The following is a 21,151-nucleotide window of genomic DNA, read 5'->3' on the forward strand; positions in this document are numbered from 1 at the left end:
CTATGCCCTTCGTGATTGTATAAACCTCAATAAGGTCACTCCTGCAACCTCCTATGCTCCAGTGAAAAAAGTCCCAGCCTATTCAGTCTACTTTTGTATCTCAAACCCTCCATTTCTGGCAACATCCCAGTGAATCTTTTCTGAACCCTCTCCAGTTTAATAATATTCTTCCTATAAGAGGGTGACCAGAACTGAACACAGAAAACATGTCCTATACAACCTCAACATGATGTCCCAACTCCTGTATTCAAAGGTCTGAGCAATAAAGGCAAGCATGCAAAACACTTTCTTAACCACCCTGTCTACTTATGACACAAATTTCTAAGAATTATATACCTGAAATCCTAGTCCTGTCTGTTCCACAACACTACCCAGGGCCCGAGTATTAAGTGCATAAGTCCTGCCCTTGTTGTGTTACCAAGGTGCAATACCAAAATCCAAATGAATTGCTTTCAAATATATAGCCACCATTTTTTTGAAATGTCCTGTAGAATCTTCCTCCCCCACTCTCCCAGGCAGCACATTCCAAATCCCAACAACTCTCTGAATAAAAAGGTTTTTCCTGATCTCACTGCCAACTCTCTTGCTGACAATCCTGAAATAGTGATCCCTAGTTACTGACATATCAACTTGTGGAAACAGAATATCCTTCTTTACCATTAATATTCTTCAAACGATGATACAAGTTATACAGCTCAGATTTCAGCTATCTCATTAGAATTCTCAAGACAGCAGAATTTGCAAATCCATTATTTCATTATTAAAATTAAGCCCATTGGCTTTGAAAGTCAGTTGGCACACTCAGTTTAGATTTAAACATCCTGCGGACCCTGCAGTATGGTGAGCAGGAAGCATGTGTGCTTATTCCTGTCTGGGAGTCTGCTCCCTATTGTGCTGAAGATTGTGGACTTCAATGGTGTTAGCACCTTGCATCAGAACCAATCGAAAGATGGAAGTGTCTTTTAATTCACTCATGGGATTTGGCCATTGCTGATAAGGCCTACCTTAACTGTGTTTTGAATTGAGAGAGCTTAGATTAGAATCCCTACAGTGTGGAAATAGGCCCTTCAGCCCAACCAGTCCACACCGACCCTCTGAAGAGTAACCCACCCAGACACATTTCCCTCTGACTAATGCACCTAACACTATGGGCAATTTACCATGGCCAGTTCACCTAACCTGCACATCTTTAGATTGTGGGAGGAAACTGGAGCACCCGGAGGAAACCCACGCAGACACGGGGTGTGCAAACTCCACACAGACAGTCACCCGAGGCTGGAATCGAACCTGGGACCCTGGTGCTGTGAGGCAGCAGTTCGAACCACTGAGCCACCGTGCCGCACATAGCTGCTGTGCTATTTTGGAGGGCAGTTAAGATCAACCATATTTCAGTCGATCCATACTCAAATGTAGACCAGACTGGGTAAGGATAGCAGATTTTCTTCCTGAACCAGATGGGTTATTAATAAACAGCGACGGTTGGGTGGACATTGGGAATCAGTTTCGCTCAGTTGGCTGGATGGTTGGGTTGCAGTGCAGTGTGGGTTCAAGTCCTGAGGTTACCGTGAAGGACTCTCCTTCTCAACCTCTCCCCTCACCTGAGACATGTTTGCAGTTTGGCTAAAGCACCACCAGCTGTCTCTCAATCTAACAAGAGAGCTGCCATATGATCTGCTAAGATTATAATAACATCTACATTGTCATCATGAGACCAGCTTTTAATTCCAGATATTTACTGTAATCAAATTTCACTATGGTGGGATTATGAACTCAGGTCCCCAAAACATTACCTGGGTCAACAGTCCAGTGATAATACCACAAAGCCATCGCCTCCCTCCCAGTGAATTGGAGCATTGATAAGCAATGAGCCATTCTCACTGTGCAAACGTTCCAGCCCCTATTCTGCAATTTTTTTTTCTAATTGTGGTTAACTGCAGGACTTATACTTTACCACCACCTTCTTCAGGGGCAATTAGGGATGGGCGGCAAATGCTGACCCCGCCAGCAATATCCATATCCCATGAATGAAGGAAGAAAACAAAATGCTGCTGATTCACAGCACAAAACGTGGTGGAAAACAACCAGGAAACCCGTGAACTGATCTCTAAATTGAGGCAGAAGGAGGAGGATTCACTTTCCAATATCACAGAACGAGAATGCATTCCTCTTCACTCCAAGGGTTGGCTGGGTTTACAGAGTGCCACAGTCCCATGTGGGGGAGGCAGTGAGGGAACTCATCTGCAATGCCCTGAGGCAATTGTCCCTGGAAGCGTGTTAATTGTGTTGTGTCGAGATTCACATCACATACATCCATTACATATTGAAATAGAATTAGGCCATTCAGCCCACTGAATCTGGTCTGCCATTCGATTATGGTTGACATGTTTCTCTCCTGCCTTTTCCCCGAATCCTCAATCCCCTTACTAGTCAAGAAACTATCTATCTCCGTCGTAAACACAGTCAATGACTTGGTCTCCACAGCTCTCCACGTTCCACAGCTTCGAGACTCTCTGCCTGAAGAAATTCTTCCTCATCTCAGTTTTGAAGGTCATCCCTTCATGCTGAGGCTGTGCCCCCAGGTCCTGGTCTCTCTTACTATTGGAAACATCTTCTCCACGTCCACTCTATTCAGGTCCCTCAGTATTCTGTAAGTGTCAAACAGATTCCCCTCATCCTTCTAAACTTCATCACGTATTGACCCAGAGTCCTCAACAGCTCCTCATATGACAAGTCCTTCATCCCTGGGATCATTTCTGTAAACCTCCTCTGGACCCCCTCCAACACCAGCACATCCTTCCTTAGATACAGGGCCCAAACTGCTCACAGTATTCCAAGTGCAGTCTGATCAGAGCCTTATACAGCCTCAACGGTACATCCCTGCTCTTGTATTCTAGCCTTCTTGAAATGATCGTCAATACTGTATTTGCCTTCCCGCTGCCAACTGAACCTGCAAGTTAACTTTAAGAGACTCCTGAACTCAGACTCCCAAGACCATGTGTGTTTCACAATTTTGAAGCCTTTCCCTGTTTTGAAAATAGTTTATGTCTCTACTCTTCTTACCAACATGCATAACCTCACACTTTCCCACATTTTACTCCAACTGCCACTTCTTTGCCCACCTTAATGCTGAATTATAATGGACTCTAAAATCTTACCAATGACAGGGGTCAGGCTGTAACATCTGTTGTTAGTCTCCATCCATTTTGAAACAACAATGTTACATTAGCCACTTTTCAGTCTTCTGGGACCCTCCCTGACTCCATTGATTCCTAAAAGATCACGACCAATGGTGCTACAATCTCATTAGCTTTCTCCTTCATACCCTGCGGTTTAGTCCATCTGGCCCAGGTGATTTATCTATCTTCATACCTTTCCGCCTCTCCAGCGCCTTCTCCTTAGTGATGGTCATTGCAGTCACTTCTGCCCCCTGACTCTTCTGAAGGTCTAGTTTGCTGCTGGTGTCTTTCACTGTGAAAACTGATGCAAGTTGCCTATTCAGTACCTACCATTTCTTTGTTGCCTATTAGTATTTCTCCAGCCTCATTTTCGGTGTTGCAATGTTCACTCTTGCCTCTCTCTTACTTGTTAGATATCTCTAAAAACACTTGCAATCTTCTTTTCTATCATTAGCTAGATTACCCTCACATTTCATCCTCTGCTGGTTTTTAAAGGCTTCCCAATCCTCTGGCTTCCCGTTAATCGTCACCAAATTGTATGCTTTTTATTTTAGGTTAGATTACTTACAGTGTGGAAACAGGCCCTTCGGCCCAACAAGTCCACACCGACCCACTGAAGCGCAACCCCACCCAGACCCATTCTCCTACATTTACCCCTGCCCCTAACACTCCGGGCAATTTAGCATGGCCAATTCACCTAACCTGCACATTTTTGGACTATTTTGCTTTTAAAGAGTCATAGAGATGTACAGCACAGAATCAGACCCTTCAGTTCAACTCGTCCATGCAGACAAGATAGCTGAAAAAAATCTAATCCCATTTCCCTGTCTTTGGCCCATATCCCTCTAAAACCTACCTATTCATATACGCATCTGGATGCCTTTTAAATGTTGCAATTATACCAGCCTCCATCACTTCCTCTGGCAGCTCATTCCATACACGCATCACCCCCTGCATGAAAACGTTGCTCCTTAGGTCCCTTTATAATCTTTCCCTTCTCATCTTAAACTTATGTCCTCTAGTTTTGGACTTCCCTACTCTGGGAAATGACCTTGTCTATTTACCCTATCTGTGTCCCTCATGATTTTATAAACCTCTATAAGGTCAGCCCTCAGCCTCCGATGCTCCAGGGAAAACAGCCCCAGCCTATTCAGCCTCTCTCTATAGCTCAAACCCTCCAACCCTGGCAACATCATTGTAGATCTTTTCTGCACCCTTTCAAGTTTCACAACATCCTTCCTGTAGGAGGGAGACTAGAATTGTATGCAGTACAAGGGATCCTTAGGAACAGGATTTACATGTACTGTATTTGGAACGAGAAAGACTGATTAAGGATAGGCAATATGACTTTGTTCCTGGGAAATCATGTCTCACAAAATTGATTGAATTTTTGAAGAGACAACGAAGAGGTTTGATGAGGGCAGAACAGTAGATATGATCTATATGGACTTCAGGGACAAGAAAGTGAGGACTGCAGATACTGGAGATCAGAGTCAAGAGTGTGGTGCTGGAAAAGCACAGCCGGTCAGGCAGCCTCTGGAATGATGAAGGGCTTATGCCTGAAACGTCAATTCTCCTGCTCCTCAGATGCTGCCTGACTTGCTGTGCTTTTCCAGCAACACACTTTCAACTCTATATGGATATGAGGTTATGCTGCAGCTGTACAAAACTCTGGTGCAGCTGCACTTGGAGTATTTTGTACAGTTCTGGTCACCGCATTATAAGAAGGATGTGGAAGCTTTGGAAAGGGTGCAGAGGAGATTTACTGGGATGTTGCCTGGTATGGAGGGAAGGTCTTACAAGGAAAGGCTGAGGGACTTGAGGCTGTTTTCGTTAGAGAGAAGAAGCTTGAGAGGTGACTTAATAGAGACACATAAGATAATCAGAGGGTTAGATAGGGTGGACAGGAAGAGCCTTTTTCCAAATATGGTGATGGTGAGCGCGAGGGGGCATAGCTTTAAATTGAGGGGTGATAGATATAGGACTGATGTCAGTGGTAGTTTCTTTACTCAGAGTGTAGTAAGAGTATGGAATGCTTTGCCTGCAATGGTAGTAGATTCACCAACTTTAAGTACATTTAATAAGTACATTTAAGTCGTCATTGGACAAGCATATGGACGTACATAGAATAGTGTAAGTTAGATAGACTTCAGATTGGGAAGACAGATCGGGACAAAATCGAGGGCCGAAGGGCCTGTACTGCGCTGTAATGTTCTATGTTCTATGTTCAGTAAGGCATTCAACAAGCTTCCTCATGGGAGACTGGTTAGCAAGGTTAGATCACATGAAATATAGAGAGAACCAGCCATTTGGATACAGAACTGGCTGGAAGGTAGAAGACAGAGGATCGTGGTGGAGAGTTGCTTTTCAACTGAAGGCTTGTGACCAGCAGTGTGCTACAGGGATCTGTGCTTGTCCACTATGTTTTGTCATTTATATCATAGAATAATAGAATCCCTAGAAATTATTTGGATGTGAACGGAGGAGATATAGTTAATGAGTTTACAGATGACACCAACATTGGAGGCGTAGTGGACAGCAAAGAAGATTACCTTAGAATATAACAGGACCTTGATCAGATGGGCCAATAGGCCGAGGAATGGCGGATGGAGTTTAATTTAGATAAATGTGAGGTGCTGCATTTTGGAAAGGCACATCAGGGCAGGACTTATATACTTAATGATACGGTCTTGGGGAGTGTTTTTGAACAAAGAGACCTTGGACTGCAGGTTCATAGTTCCTTGGAAGTGGAATTGCAGGTAGAGAGGATAGTGAGGAAGGTGTTTGGTATGCTTTCCTTTATTGGTCAGTGCATTGAGTATCGGAGTTGGGAGGTCATGTTGCAGCTGTATTCCAATAGAGGCTCAACCAATGTCCTATACAGCTGTGGGTCCACATATAGACAGTCTTACTGATCTTTTAGGGGCCCCATTTTCTCCCTTATTACTGTTTTGTTCCTAATGTTCTTTTATGCTGTCCCTGACTTCCCTTGTCAGCTATGGCTACCTCGTCATCCCCTCAGTATGTTTCTTCTTCCTCAGGATGAATTTCCACTCTATCCATATCATTCACAATCTTATAAACTTCTATCAGGTTGCCCTTCAACCTTCTGCATTCCAGTGAAAACAAACCCAATCTATCCAAGCTTCCTTCATAGTAAAAATCCCCCATATTAGGCAACATCCTGGTAGACCTTTTCTGTACCCTCTCCAAAGCATCCACATCCTTCTGGAAGTGTTGTAACCAGAAATGTGTGTCATATTCCAAGTGTGGCCTAACTGAAGTTCTATAAAGCTACAGCATAACTTATCTATCCTTATACTCAATGCCCCTTCCAATGAAGGTAAGCATGTCATCAGCCTTTTTTACTCTCTTATCTACCTGTGCTGCCACCTTCAGTGATCTATGGACCTACACACTCATATGGGAGGATGTGGGTACTGCAGATGCTGGGGATTAGAGTCAAGGTCAGAGTGTTGCTGAAAAAGCACAGCAGGTCAGGCAGCATCCGAGGAGCAGGAAAATCGACATTTTGGGCAAAAGCCCTTCATCAGGAATGAGGCTGGAAGTCTCCGGGGTGGAGAGATAAATGGGAGCAAAGAGTATAATAGGTGGATGGAGGTGGGGGTAAAGGTGATAGGTCGGAGAGGAGGGTGGAGCAGATAGGTGAGAAGGAAGATTGACAGGTGGGACAGGTCATGAGGGCGGTGCTGAGCTGGAAGGTTGGAACTGGGGTAAGGTGGGGGGAGAGGGGAAGTGAGGGAACTGGTGAAGTCCACATTGATGCCCTGGGGTTGAAGGGTCCTGAGGCGGAAAATGAGGTGTTCTTTCTCCAGGCGTCGGGTGGTGAGGGAGTGGCGATGGAGGAGCCCAGGATCTGTATGTCAGCAGAGTGGGAGGGGGAGTTGAAATGTTCGGCCACGGGGCAGTGGGGTTGATTGGTGCAGGTGCCCTGGAGACGTTCTCTGAAACGCAGTGCGAGAAGGCGTCCAGTCTACCAATATAGAGGGGACTGTATTGGGAGCAATAGATACAATAAAAGACATGTGTGGAAGTGCAGGTGAACCTTTGATGGATGTGGAAGGCTCCTTTGGGGCCTTGGATGGAGATGAGTGAGGAGGTGTGGGCACAGGATTTGCAATTCCTGCGGTGGCAGGGGAAGGTGCCAGGACGGGAGGGTGGGTTGTTGGGGGCGTGGACCTGACAAGGGAGTGATGGAGGGAATGGTCTTTGCGGAAAGCGGATGGGGTGGGAAGGGAAATATATTCCTGGTGGTGGGGTCTGTTTGTAGGTGGCAGAAATGTCGGCGGACAATGTGATTTCTGTGGAGGTTGGTGGGGCACCTCTGCATCTCAATACTCATAACAATTCTGCCAATCACAGTATAATTTCCACCTGTACTTGACCTTTCAAACTTCATCACCTCACATTTGTCTGGATTAAACTCCATCTGTCATTTTTCTGCCCATGCCTCCAACTGATCTATATCCTGCTGTATCCTCTGACAATGCTTCTCACTATCCACAACTCCACCAATCTTTGTATCGGCCACAAACTTATTAAGTAAACCAGCCAAGTTTTCCTCCAAACCATTAACATAGATCATGAACAGCAGAGGTCCCAGTACTGATCCCTGTGGAACACAACTAGTCACAGCCTTCCATTCTGAAAAACATCCTTTCACTGCTACCCTCTGTCTCCTGTGACTAAGCCAGTTCTGTAACCATCTTGCCAGCTCACCCCAATACCATGTGTCTTCACCTTTTGTACTGGTCTGCCATGAGGGACCTTGTCAAAGCCTTTACTGAAGTCCATGTGGACAACATCAACCACTTTTCTCTCATCAATCATCTTCGTCACATTCGCAAAAAACTCAACCAAGTTAGTGAGGCACGACCTCCCTGGAACAAATCCATGCTGTCCATTGTTAATAAGTCCATTTACTTCCACACGCATATAGACCTTGTCCCTGAGAATCTTTTCCAATAATTTCCCTACCACCGACATGAGGTTCACAGACCTGTAACTTCCAGGATTATCCCTGCTACCCTTCTTAAACAATAGGACAACATTAGCTATTCTCTGGAACCTCATTTGTGGCCATAGAGGATATAAAGATGTCTGTCAATGCTCCTGCAATTTATTCTCTTGCTCCCTCAATATTCTGGGATAGATCCCCTCAGGACTTGGGAACTTTTCTACCTTAATACTTTTTAAGACACACAAAATGCCTCATACTTTCCACTCTATCCATATCATTCACAATCTTATAAACTTCTATCAGGTGTCCCTCAACCTCTTGCGTTCCAGTGAAAACAAACCCATTCTATCCAACCTTCCATCATAACTAAAATCCCCCAGACCAGGCAACATCCTGGTAAACGTTATCTGTACCCTCTCCAAAACCTCTTTCTTTTAATAGCAACTTGGCTTAGAAACGTGATACTCCCTCCCGTGAGATCATCCTCCACCAACTCCTTCTCTTTAGTGAATACCAACACAAGATATTCCTTTAGGATCTCCCCTCCCTCTCTGGCTCCAGACATAGATTCCCTCCTTTGTCCTTCAGTGGGTCAACACTTTTCCTGGCTACCCTATTACTTTCTATAGATTTATAAAAAGCCTTGGGATTCTCTTTAATCCTGTTTGCTAATGACTTTTCATGATCCCTTTTACCCTTTTAATTTCTTGTTTAAGTTATTTCCTACTTTTCTTATATACTTCAAGGGCATCATCAGTTCCCATCCTCCTCGACCTTAAGTATGCTTCCCTTTTCTTTCTGACCAAGGTCATAACATTCCTGGTCATCCAAGGTTCATGTAACTTGCGAGATCTATCCTTCATTCTGGCAGGAATGTGCTGCTACTGAACACTTATCAACTGCCATTTGAAATACTCCCACATGGTCAAAGTGGATTAACCCTCAAACAGGTGCGTCCAATCAAAATTCTCCAGTTGTTGTAGTTCGCCTTCCCCCAATTTAACACCTTCCCCCGAGGACTTGCTGTTATCCTTATCCATGAGTACCTTAAAGCTCACAGTATTATGGTCATTACTCCCGAAATGCTCCCCCACTGAAACTTCACCTGGCAGGGCTCATTTCCCCCAACCAGGTCCAGTATAAACCCTTCCCTGGAACTTGCAGGGGGTGGTGTTCCCACATACCTGCTGCCCTGATCCTTCTAGAAAAGTAGCAATGATAACTTGCAAATGGACAATAGACTATGTACAACGATTAAGTATGAAAGTATTTACCAATCAGGAGAGCATGTGATAAGTTGGACACACATCCCTTCTGAATTTGTACATGGGACGCCCAATCTTGTGATCTTGAAAAGGAACAACATTTTTTTATCAGCAACGTGATGTAGTTTATACAGTGTTACAACAATTACTTACATTTATGTAGCACCTTCAATATAGTAGAAAATTTAAAGGCATTTTGTGGCCCATTTTGAGCTCCTTAACTCGCTCTTAAAGTGCCCACTCACTCTGAGCTGACCTGGACTCTCACAGCACCCCTGCCTTCCATTGCCTTTCCTTGCTATTTAAGGCAGGCATAAGGCCAGAAGGCTTGTCTTAGCTATCAGCAGTTCTCAGTCAAGTCAAGGAAGATGGTCTTCATTCAGGATGTCCCAGCACAGTAAGGGAGGCAAGGGCACCTTCTGATATCTCTCCCAGATTTCCGATGTGGTCAGTCGGCCACTCAGCAGTCAGGACTCAGATCCTCCCCTCATAGAGAGTGAGGTGCTGAACATTTGGCAGCCCACCACCTGTCCTGAGTCTGTCTGCCCTTTTGTGGGCTGTTTTCCTGCTGGAATGAGAGAAGCTGGGTATTACAGGGAGTGAAAGTGAGTGGCACAGCAGCTACTGTCGTCCACAGGCCTCAGTCACGTTGAGGAAGTTCGCTTTCACTAGCAGTAAGGCAGGGGCATCCTCCAAGACCTGTCCAGAGGCTCTGTCACCGTCAGGCAGTCCCGCAGGGTTGTCAGAGTCAGGATCTTCTCCACATAATGGGTGAGGAACTGAATGTCTGGAAGGCATCTGCCCATCTTGCCTCATTCTGCCCCATTGGGGGGATTATTTCCTCCTGGAATGAGAGAGAGGTGGGTATTACAGGGATGAAGGTGGGTGGCACAGCTGCTACTATTGGTGCAGGGGGGAGTGCCCCAAGAGAGACTGTGGGCAGCACAGAGGGCACACAGGGTTAGTGGTATCAGGGATTTGGGGTGGGTGATGGTGAGTGAGGGAGGATGTTGTAGGCGATAGTGAGGATGAACCTTGGTAGAAAGTGTAGACAGTATAAGAGACAGTGAGCGAGTGTGAGGTATTGGAGAGAAGACATTGGTACATTATTATGAAGTTGAAGGCATGTACTTGTAACTTTAAGAGAGAGACAATGCTGTTCTGAATTGAGAGGTTACCAAGCATCTGTGTATATAACTAAATGGCAGCCCCAGAGTGTCCTAGAAAATTGAAAATATGTAACATTTGGCTGTGAAATGGATACCTGAGTTTTGGTTGCTGCTTTGACAACAATTCAAATTAAATCGATCAGTTTAAATTATGTCCCAGGATACTAAAACCCAATTGAGTTTGAATTTATTGTTTTTCCAACATCAAACCAAGGAGACGACTGATGTTGGGGGTTTAAGATTGTGGACATTTTGAAAATTGGTCAGACAGCAACTGCCGTAGAGAGAGAAATTTCTGGAGAGCTAATTGCCCATCTAATGTTTTGCTCTCAAAGGAATTAGAAAACTCTGTCTATAGAAGATACCTTTTCATGTGAAGCATACTCACAGTAACAAGAAAGAAGACAGCCCAGGGAGATCATCAGCCAGAAGAATGAAGACACAGAAGAAGACCACGATTGTGTTGTTTTGAAATTAAATTGATGTAATTTTAATCAGTGTCTTTTTGGAACAGCATATTGTTATAGAGTTGGAGGCAGATAGTGAGCAATTAAGAGAAGTGGGGGGCTTAGATTTGTGAATAGTTTTTGTTTAATGTTCACTTTAAGAGTTAAAATAATAACTTGATGCTATTTTCGTTAAATAGTGAAATTTGGGGAGTTCTCTGTCACTTATATTTTAACAGATTGCGAGGCGAGGTGAGCGTTTATGGGTGTTTGGTTTAATTAACGGAAGGGTTCACTGCCGTGTCGTAACAACATATGGACAGGAGAAGGTGGGCAAGTTGAACTGAAGGGTCTGTTTCTTTGCTGTATGACTCTATGACAATGACCTTCTTCCTACAATGCTGGTCATTCCTCCAGACCCTGATACTGTGCTGATCCGGGTGGTAACCTCAGAGTAGGCCAGGCATGGCCTGCTGTCATGTTCTCCTCAACTGGTTCTGGAGGGGGATGAGGGTATCCCATGTCTGCACCACTCTGTCTGTAGGAGCCAATTACCCCTGTCTGCCATGTTGGGGCAATTATCTGGAACCCCGTAGGGTCACTCCAGACTAACAGGGCTCATTCAGATGCCAAGTGAGATTTTAAAGCTGGTCGGGCCACAAGAGATGGTGGAGATCCAGATATCCATTGAATCAGACCTTAAGAGCCATCACAATGATGGGGAAGGTTGTTGATTGGTAATATATGGTGAGAAAACTTGCTAAGGGCCCACAGTGAGAAATCATTCAAGAAACTCACCACAATGCACACTTAGCCAAGAAATGGCTCAACCCAATGTCTCCCCTTCTTAACCAACATGCTATAGACACAAATCAATCTTAACACAATACACCATTCCGTCCACTTTATAACTCAAGTTTCCAAATAAAAGCAATTATAATATATCATGAGCCTTCATCACATAATTAATTAAAAATAAATATAAATCACACAGGTGTATAAAAGCTGGCTTTCCCAGTGTAACACTGAAGGAGCAATCCAGTCAGAGGAGTTGTTAATGGCCCAATAATTCTTTCAGAGAGACGGGGAAGATCACAATGGAACGCTTCAAATAAGAACGAAGTTAAGATTCCAGGGTTCTTGCCAGTATTTATCTTTTACCCACTGCCCCTACCATTATTTACCTGGTCATTTATCACTTCGCTGTTTGAGTGATCTTGCTCAGCATTTCAATTCCCCATTCCTTAGACGAAGGCTATTAATGATAGGGCCCTGGGGAGTTTTGTTGAACAGAGAGACCTAAGGGTGTATGTACATAGTTCCTTGAAAGTGGCATCATAGATAGACAGGGTGGTGAAGAAGGTGTTTGGTACACTTGCCTTCATTGGTCAGAGCATTGAGTAGAGGAGCTAAGATGTCATGTTACAGCTATGCAAGACACAGATAAGGCCACATTTGGAATACTACATATAGTTCAGGTCACCCTGTTATTAAACTTGAAAGGGTGCAAAAAAGGTTCACAAACATGTCACTGAAACTGGAGCATTGGAGTTATAAGGAGAGTTGAATAGACTGAGACCTTTTTCTCTGGAGTGTAGAAGGCTGAGAGGTGTCCATATAGAAGTTTACCAAATCATGAGGGGCATGGATAGGGTAATTAGACAAGGTCTTTTCCCCAGGGTGGCAAAACACCATCTACTCAAACATTACTATCTATGAGAGGGGCGGCACGGTGACTCAGTAGTTAGCACTGCTGTCTCACAGCACCTGGGATCTGGGTTCAATTCCCACCTCAGGCAACTGTCTGTGTGGAGTTTGCACATTCTCCCCGTGTCTGCGTGGGTTTCCTCCGGGTGCTCCGGTTTCCTCCCACAATCCAAAGATGTGCAGGTGAATTGGCCATGCAAAATTGCCTGTAGTGTTAGGTGCATTAGTCAGGGGTGAATGTAGGGGAATGGGTCTGGGTGGATTGCTCTTTGGAGGGTCGGTGTGGACTTGTTGGGCCAAAGGGACTGTTTCTATACTGTAGGGAATCTAATCTAATCAATGCTGTTTATATCTGTCAGCCAGGGCTCCCTCATTGGTCCAGATTAACAGCCCCAAATCAGGCAACTCATATTCTATGCGGTCCACCTGGCTGACCTCGTAACAACCACTACATGACTAAGCCCAAAGATAGTGAATCCGAATATAGTGAGGAGTGAATGTACAGGGTAATCATAGTTAGACCAGGGTCTGATGTGATAGCTACATTCATTGATTATCAAAGTTTTAACAGCAGAGCACTTGGACTGAACGGAGGCAATGTGGATTTATGAAAGGGAAATCATCCTTGACAAATCCATTAGAAATTTGAGAGGACATAATGAACAAGGTTGATAAGGGGAAGCCGGTGGATGTGGCTTACTTGGAGTTTTAGACAGCCAATGATAAAGACCCACATAAGAGATTAGCATGTAAAATTAAAGCACAGGGGAATTGAGAATTAGTGTATTCAGATGGACAGAGAATTAGCTGCTGGACAGGAAATAAAGAGTAGGAATAAATTGGTCATTTTATGAGTGGCCAGCAGTGACCAGTGGGGAACCGGAGGGATAAATGCGAGGACCCCAGCTATTCACAATATATGTCAATGATTAAAATGTAATGTCTACAACTTTTGCAGACAACACAAAGTTAAGTGGGATAGTGAGCTGTGAGCAGAACACAGAAGTGTTTCAGTGTGATTTGGGCAAGATGAGTGAGTGGGTAAATGCATAGCTAATGAAGTATAATGTGGATCAATGTGAGGTTATCCATTTTGGTAGCAAAATCAGGAAGGCAGATTATATCCTGAATGGCAATAGATTGAGAAAGGGGGAGGTGCAACAAACTATGGGCACCCTCGTTCACCAGTCACTGAAAGTAACCATTGCAGGTGCAGCAGGCATTGAATAAGGCAAGTGGGATGTTGGCATTCATAGCAAGAGGATTTGAATACAGGAGCAAGGATGTATGTTATAATTGTAAAGGGCATTGTTGAGGCCACACCTGGAGTATAGTGTCGGAGTTTAGTTTTCTTATCTGAGGAAGGATATTCTGGCGATGGAGGGAGAACAAAGGTTTACCAGACTGATCCCTGGAATGGCAGATCTGGCAGATGAAGACATACTGGATCAGTTAGGACTACATTTAAAGGACTTCAGAAGAATGAGGAAGGAGCTCATAGAAACCTATAAAATTCTCACAGAACTAAACAGGCTAAACACAGGAAGGATGTTCCTGATCACTGGGGAATCCAGAACCAGAGGTCACAGACTAAGGATATGGGGTAGGTCATTTTGGACTGAGATGAGGGTGATTTTTTCATATGTCTTCATAACTGAAGAAGAGTCATACTGGGCTGGAAACACTAACTCTGTTTCTCTCTCCACAGATGCTGCCAAACCTGTTGAGTTTCTCCTGCATTCTTTGTGTTTGTTTCAGATTTTCAGCATCTGCATTTCTGCAATACTTTATTTGTATTATCAGACTTAGGTCCAGCTGATCAACCATTGGATCAGAGGTTAACTGACACAAGAGCATCTCATCTTTGCTAAAATCAAAAAGGCTGTGAAAAAATCTTTTCTGGCCTGGATTTTTGATCACCCTGTTTATGTTCATTTTTCACTCATAGTAACTACATTAAGTGATCTCCTATCCATCTTAATTTTACTTTGGTGTGTGTATTTGGATTTTTGAAGGGGTAAAGTTTAAACCACACAGTGCAAGATGTTGATGTAGAAATGCTGGTGTTGGACTGGGATGGACAAAGTCAGAAATCACCCAGTTATAGTCCAACGACTTTATTTGAAATCACAAATTTATGGAGCAGAGTCCCTTCCTCAGGTGAAGAGAGAGGGAAGGACACAGAACACAGAACTTATGGGCAGAGGGATCACAAGATCATACAGCTGGTGTGAGTGGAGTGGTAAATAATAAACTGAGGCAGGTGACCAAGAGTGTTAAACGGTGTGAGGAAATTGTCAACAGCTGAATAAGGTAGATAGGAGAGCGAAGAAGGTGTTTGGTATGCTTTCCTTTATTGGTCAGAGTATTGAGTACAGGAGTTTGGAGGTCATGTTGCGGCTGTACAGGACATTGGTCAGGCCACTGATGGAATATTGCGTGCAATTCTGGTCTCCTTCCTATCGGAAAGATGTTGTGAAACTTGAAAGGGTTCAGAAAAGATTTACAAGGATGTTGCCAGGGTTGGAGGATTTGAGCTACAGGGAGAGGCTGAACAGGCTGGGGCTGTTTTACCTGGAGCGTCGGAGCCTGAGGGGTGACCTTATAGAGGTTTACAAAATTATGAGAGGCATGGATAGGATAAATAGGCAAAGTCTTATCCGTGGGGTCAGTGAGTCCAGAACTAGAGGGCATAGGTTTTGGGTGATAAGGGAAAGATATAAAAGAGATCTAAGGGGCAACTTTTTCCACACAGAGGGTGGTACGTGTACGGAATGAGCTGCCAGAGGAAGCGCTGGAGGCTGGTACAATTGCAACATTTAAAAGGCATCTGGATGGGTATATGAATAGGAAGGGTTTGGAGGGATATGGGCCGGGTGCTGGCAGGTGGGACTAGATTGGGTTGGGATATCTGGTCAGCATGGACGGGTTGGACCAAAGAGTCTGTTTCCAAGCTGTATACCTCTATGAATAACAAGTGATGGGATGACCTATAATCCAATTAAGTGCTGCTCCTGATGAAACTTGGTGTGAATTTTCTTTTCCCTGGGTAGCAGTCAGACAGGCAAATTGATCTTTTTCGGTGGTCTCATTGAGAGTTTAGATATTTATTCAGTTTGTGATGGTTTGAGGAAACGTGGGACATGATAATTGTACACTCTTCCTAATTAAATGTAACACAATCACTGAGTTCACCTGCTGGCCCTATGGGTCATCATTCCTGATGACAGCTTTGCCTTTTCATTTCAGATTTATTTCTTCACTGAGTTCAAACTCCCAGTTATTGTGGTGGGATTTGAACTCACATCTTCCTAATCATTTGCCATCGAGATCATGAGCACAGCACCACCCAGTGGTAAATTCACATAAATCATTAAATTATCTAGAGCCGCAGGTTAATATTCTGGAGAAAACAACAAATGCTGAAGATTACAGCAGGACGGGCAGCATTCACGGAGAGACAGCAAACTCACACTTCGAGTCTAGATGACTCTTCATCACTTTCAATTCCTCCATCGCAGGTGATGAAATTTGAATTTAATTTTAAAAATCTGGAACTGAAAGAATTTCAATCATTGTGAAGCATGGTTAAAAACTCCATTGGATTCATTAATGTACTTTAGGGAAAACATATCTGCCATCCTCACCTGGTCTGACCTACACGTGACACACAGTGATGTGGCTGACTCTACTGCTTTAGAGTCACAGAAGTCTGTAGCACAAAAAATGATCCTTTGACCCATCAGATCTATGCTGGTCCAAATCAATCACCTAATGATTCGAATCTCATTTGCCAGCACTTTGCCCATAGCCGTTGTGTGCCTTGGCATTGCCAAGTGCATCTCTAAATACTTTTTAAACATTACCAGGGTTCTGCATCTACCCCCTCACCCTTTTAATGGGCCAGCAATGCAACTCATTTGAAGGCCAAGTGGTAATGGGCAACAAATTGTCAGTGACGCACCCTCATCCCATGAAAGAATAACAAAACGTCTTGTATGAAATACTCACTTACCTCAAAGTGGTCAGGCACCCAACATAAATCGGTAACAAAGGATTGGTGTCCATGTTCGATTGACGACACTGCGCAGTAGTGAGCAATGGGAACCTCACAGTGAGGTGCAGGGTCTAACTCAGGCTGCGGGGAAATCACACACAAAAAGCTTTATCCAACACCTTGCATCTATACTTCCAAAAGAAGCATGAAATGTGGAACACTTTGACAAATGTCTTGATCAATCTGATGCTTCCAGCTGCCTGCCACTTTAACACCCCTCCCTGGTTCCCTGGCCAACATCTCTGTCTCAGACTTGCTGCAGTGCTCCAGGGAATCTCAGTACAAGCTGGAAGAACCATATCTCCTTTTCCGTTTAGGAACTCTACAGCCTTCTGGACTCAATTCTAGGGCTTGAGGCACCTTCTCCCATGTTCATACCCCCACCCCCACACACCAGGCGTTGTTACCACATGGTCTGCTATTGCACACAACCCATTGCTAGCCAATAATTGTCTCCATCAGTAACCATTCATTCTCCTTTATCTGTCCAATTTGTTCCCACCCTCCATCTATTGCTAAATCCTTATTCCTCTCCCACCCTATCTTCTGCATTAAAAAAACCAACTTTTTCTGAGCTGCCATCAGACCTGAAGGGTCACATGACCTGCAACAGTAACTCTGCTTTATAGAATATAGAACAGTACAGGCCCTTCGGCCCTCAATGCTGTGCCGACCTTCTATCCGACTCTAAGATCAGACTAACCGATAAATCTTTCATTGTACTATCCTCCATGTGCCTATCCAATAGTCGCTTAAATGCCCCTAATGTATCTGATTCTACTCCCACCGCTGGCAGTGCATTCCATACACCCACCACTCTCTGTGTAAAGAACCTCCCTCTGACATCTCCCCTAAACCTTCCTTCAATCACCTTAAAATTATGCCCCCTCCTGATAGCTATTTCCACCCTGGGAAATAGTCTCTGGCTATCTGCTCTATCTAAGCCTTTCATCATCTTGTACATCTCTATCAAGTTGTCTCTCATCCTTCTTCTCTCCAATGAGAAAAGTCCTACCTCCCTCAACCTTTCTTCATAAGTCATGCCCTCCAGTCCAGGCAGCATCCTGGTAAATCCTCTCTGCACCCTCTCTAAAGCTTCCACATCCTTCCTATAATGAGGCGATCAGAACTGATCACAATTTCTAAGTGTAGTCTAACCAGGACTCTATAGAGCTGCAGCATAACCTCATGCTCTTAAACTCAATTCCCCACTAATGTAAGCCAATACACGGTGGCTCAGTGTTTAGCACTGCTGCCTTACAGTGCCAGGGATCCAGATTTGATTCCAGCCTTGGGCAACTCTACGTATGGAGTTTGCACATTTTCCCCGTGTCAGTGTGGGTTTCCTCCAAATGCTCCAGTTTCCTCCCACAATCCAAAGATGTGCAAGTTAGGTGAATTGGCTGTGCTAAATTGCCCATTGTGTTCAGGGATGTGTAAGCTAAGTGCATTAATCAGGGATAAATGTAGGTAATAGGGTAGAGGAATAGGCTTGGGTGGGATACTCTTCAGAGGGTCAGTGTGGACTTGTTGGGCTGAAGGGCCTGTTTCCATACTGTAGGAATTCTATGGATTCCATGGAAAACATATGCATTCTTAACAATCCTGTCAACTTGAATAACAACTTTGAGGGATCTATGGACGTGGACTGTAGGATCCCTCAAAGATCCCAAGTTCTTCTGCCAAGAATCCTGTCTTTAACCCTGTATTCAGCATTTAAATTCAACTTGCCAAATTGAATCACTTCACACTTGTTCAGGTTGAACTCCATCTGCCACTTATCAGCCCAGTTCTGCATCCTGTCACTGTCTTATTGCAATCTACAACAGCACTCCACAATATTCACCACTCCACCAACCTTCGTGTCATCAGCAAACGTACTAACCTACCCTTCCACTTCCTCATCCAAGTCATTTATAAAAATCACAAAGGGCAGAGGTGCCAGAACAGATCCTTGCAGAACACCACTGGTCACAGAGCTCCAGTTTGAATATTTTACATAAATTACCACCCTCTGTCTTCTATGGCGCAGACAGCCAAATTTCCCGGTATCCCATGCCTCCTTACTTTCTGAATGACCCTACCATGGGGAACCTTATCAAATGCCTTGCTAAAATCCACATACACCACATCCACTGCTCTACCTTCATCAATGTGTTTTGTCACATTCTTAAAGAATTCATTAAGGCTTATCTGCCCCTCACAAAGCCATGTTGACTATTTCTAATCAAACTATACTTTTCCAGCTAATCATAAATCCTGTCTCTCAGAATCCTCTCCAATAATTTGCACAACACTGATATAAGACTGACTGGGCGGTAATTCCCAGGATTATCCCTATTCCTTTTCTTAAACAAAGGAATAACATTTGCCACCCTCCAATCATCTGGCACTACTCCAGTGCACAGTGAGAACACAGAGGTCAGGGCCAAAGGCACACTAAACTCTTCCCTCACTTCCTGTAACATCCTAGGGTATATCCTGTCTGGCCCAGGCAATCTATCTATGCTCATGTTTTTCAAAATTATCAGCATATTCTTCTTCTTAACATCAACCTGTTTGAGCATTCCAGCCTGTTTCATGCTGTCCTCACAAATGACAAAGTTCCTCTCAGTAGTGAATACTGAAGCAAAGTATTTATTTAGGACCTCCTCTACCTCCACCAACTATCTTTTCTAATTTAACAATATCTTTCCTATAGAACAGTGACCAGAATTCATAGAATCCCTACAGTGTGTAATCAGGCTATTCAGCCCATTGGGTCCACTCTGATCCTCAGAATAGCATCTCACCCAGATCCACCCCCCTACCCTATTCCTGTAATCTCGCATTTCCCTTGGCTAATCCACATAACCTGCACATCCCTGGATACTATGGGCAATTTGGCATGGCCAATCCATCTAATCTGCATGTTTTTGGATTGTGGGAAGAAACCGGAGCACCCAGAGGAAACCCACACAGACACGGGGAGAATGTGCAAACTCCACACAGACAGTCACATGAGGCTGGATTGAAGCCATGGTGCTGGCACTGTGAGGCAGTGGTGCTAACCACTGAGGTACCATGCCACCCTATTTGTTTACAGTATTCTAGAAGTGGCCTCACTGATGTCTCCTACAACTGCAACACGTTGTTCCCAACTCCCCTCCTCACTGCTCTGACCGGTGAGGACTGGTGAATTGGCTCCTTTCTTTCCAAACGCCTCAGTTGATTGTACGACAGGATCAATGATCAAGAGACCACACCACATTCCAATTAATCATTAAGTGATGAGACTTGATAGCATACACACTGAGAGGTTGTTTTACTCTGGCCAAAGAATCAAGGACACAGGGGCACAGTTACATTTTATCTCTGGACCAGCCAGAATAGACTCAGAGAGTCTCCTCACTCCTAGGACTGGCTCTGAGCTGGCTGGTCAGAGTCCATGTACTGTGCACATGTAAATAAAGGGTGACTTGGTGACAGGCTATTGGCCTCTGGAATTATTTCACATACCAACAGTTACAAGAATAATGTATATGAATTGGAAGGAAGATCAAATAAAGTTCTATTTGTATGAAGGTGTATAATGGAGTCTTTCAACTGGTTGGCGTGAACTCTCTCTATACTATCACTGTACGAGCTGTTACTGTAATCATCAATTAAATGGTGTGATTGAACTAACCATGACCTGAAGGCACAAGAAACACCTGGAAAGGTAACACCTGTGCTTAGGATGCCTTCACTGAGTCAGTCATATCTGAGGGGTTAAAACCACATGGCATGTCAAATGTTTTGAATGAATGTGGAAATTTCTCATGAGAACCTGGACAAAGAATAATCACTTCAAAGGATAATATTTGTAAATAGCCTTTGTAAACCATATAAAGGTGCACAATCATGTTTTTATTTGATACAAGATAAATTTCTCCATGACAATCAGTCACAATCACAGTTCAATTCAAATTCAATATGCTCTGTTTCTCAAACAGAGCTTTTATGTGGCATTAATTAAGCAGATCCACAATTTAAAAGACTGACAAGATGAGGCATGTGATTGTCAATCTGATTGTTGGTACTAAATAAAGTCACTATAGTCCTAACATACCATAATCCTGCTCTCTGATTAGAGAGAGGAACAACTGGTGGTGGTTTAACCTGAGGGTCACCATGCCTCAGGCAAGGAGAGAGATTGAAAAAGAGAATCCTCAACTAGTGTGAGGATTGACACAGAGGTCTCGTCAACTGAGCAAACTGACCCCTTACATTTAGCAGATCTGGAACAGAAGAGAGTGAATTTATAGAAAAAGGTAAGTGTTGCAGAGGACATTAGTTCATACTCTACCTGGAGGACTAAGTTCAGTGCAG

At 44.0% G+C, this 21,151-nt stretch overlaps 1 protein-coding gene across 1 annotated transcript in view; it reads right to left on the reverse strand.

Moving 5' to 3' along the window:
• The window catches only part of dnai3 (dynein axonemal intermediate chain 3), a 120,355-nt gene that overhangs the window by 38,293 nt on the left and 60,911 nt on the right, over positions 1 to 21,151 (reverse strand). The window contains exons 12-13 of the mRNA XM_043700114.1: positions 16,760 to 16,882; positions 9,432 to 9,505 (exon numbers count right to left, since the gene is read on the reverse strand). Coding sequence (XP_043556049.1) covers positions 9,432 to 9,505; positions 16,760 to 16,882 — 197 coding nt within the window. The remainder of the gene's footprint in view (positions 1 to 9,431; positions 9,506 to 16,759; positions 16,883 to 21,151) is intronic.

Source organism: Chiloscyllium plagiosum, chromosome 11 (genome assembly GCF_004010195.1).
Source record: "Chiloscyllium plagiosum isolate BGI_BamShark_2017 chromosome 11, ASM401019v2, whole genome shotgun sequence".
Classification (NCBI taxonomy): Eukaryota; Metazoa; Chordata; class Chondrichthyes; order Orectolobiformes; family Hemiscylliidae; genus Chiloscyllium; species Chiloscyllium plagiosum.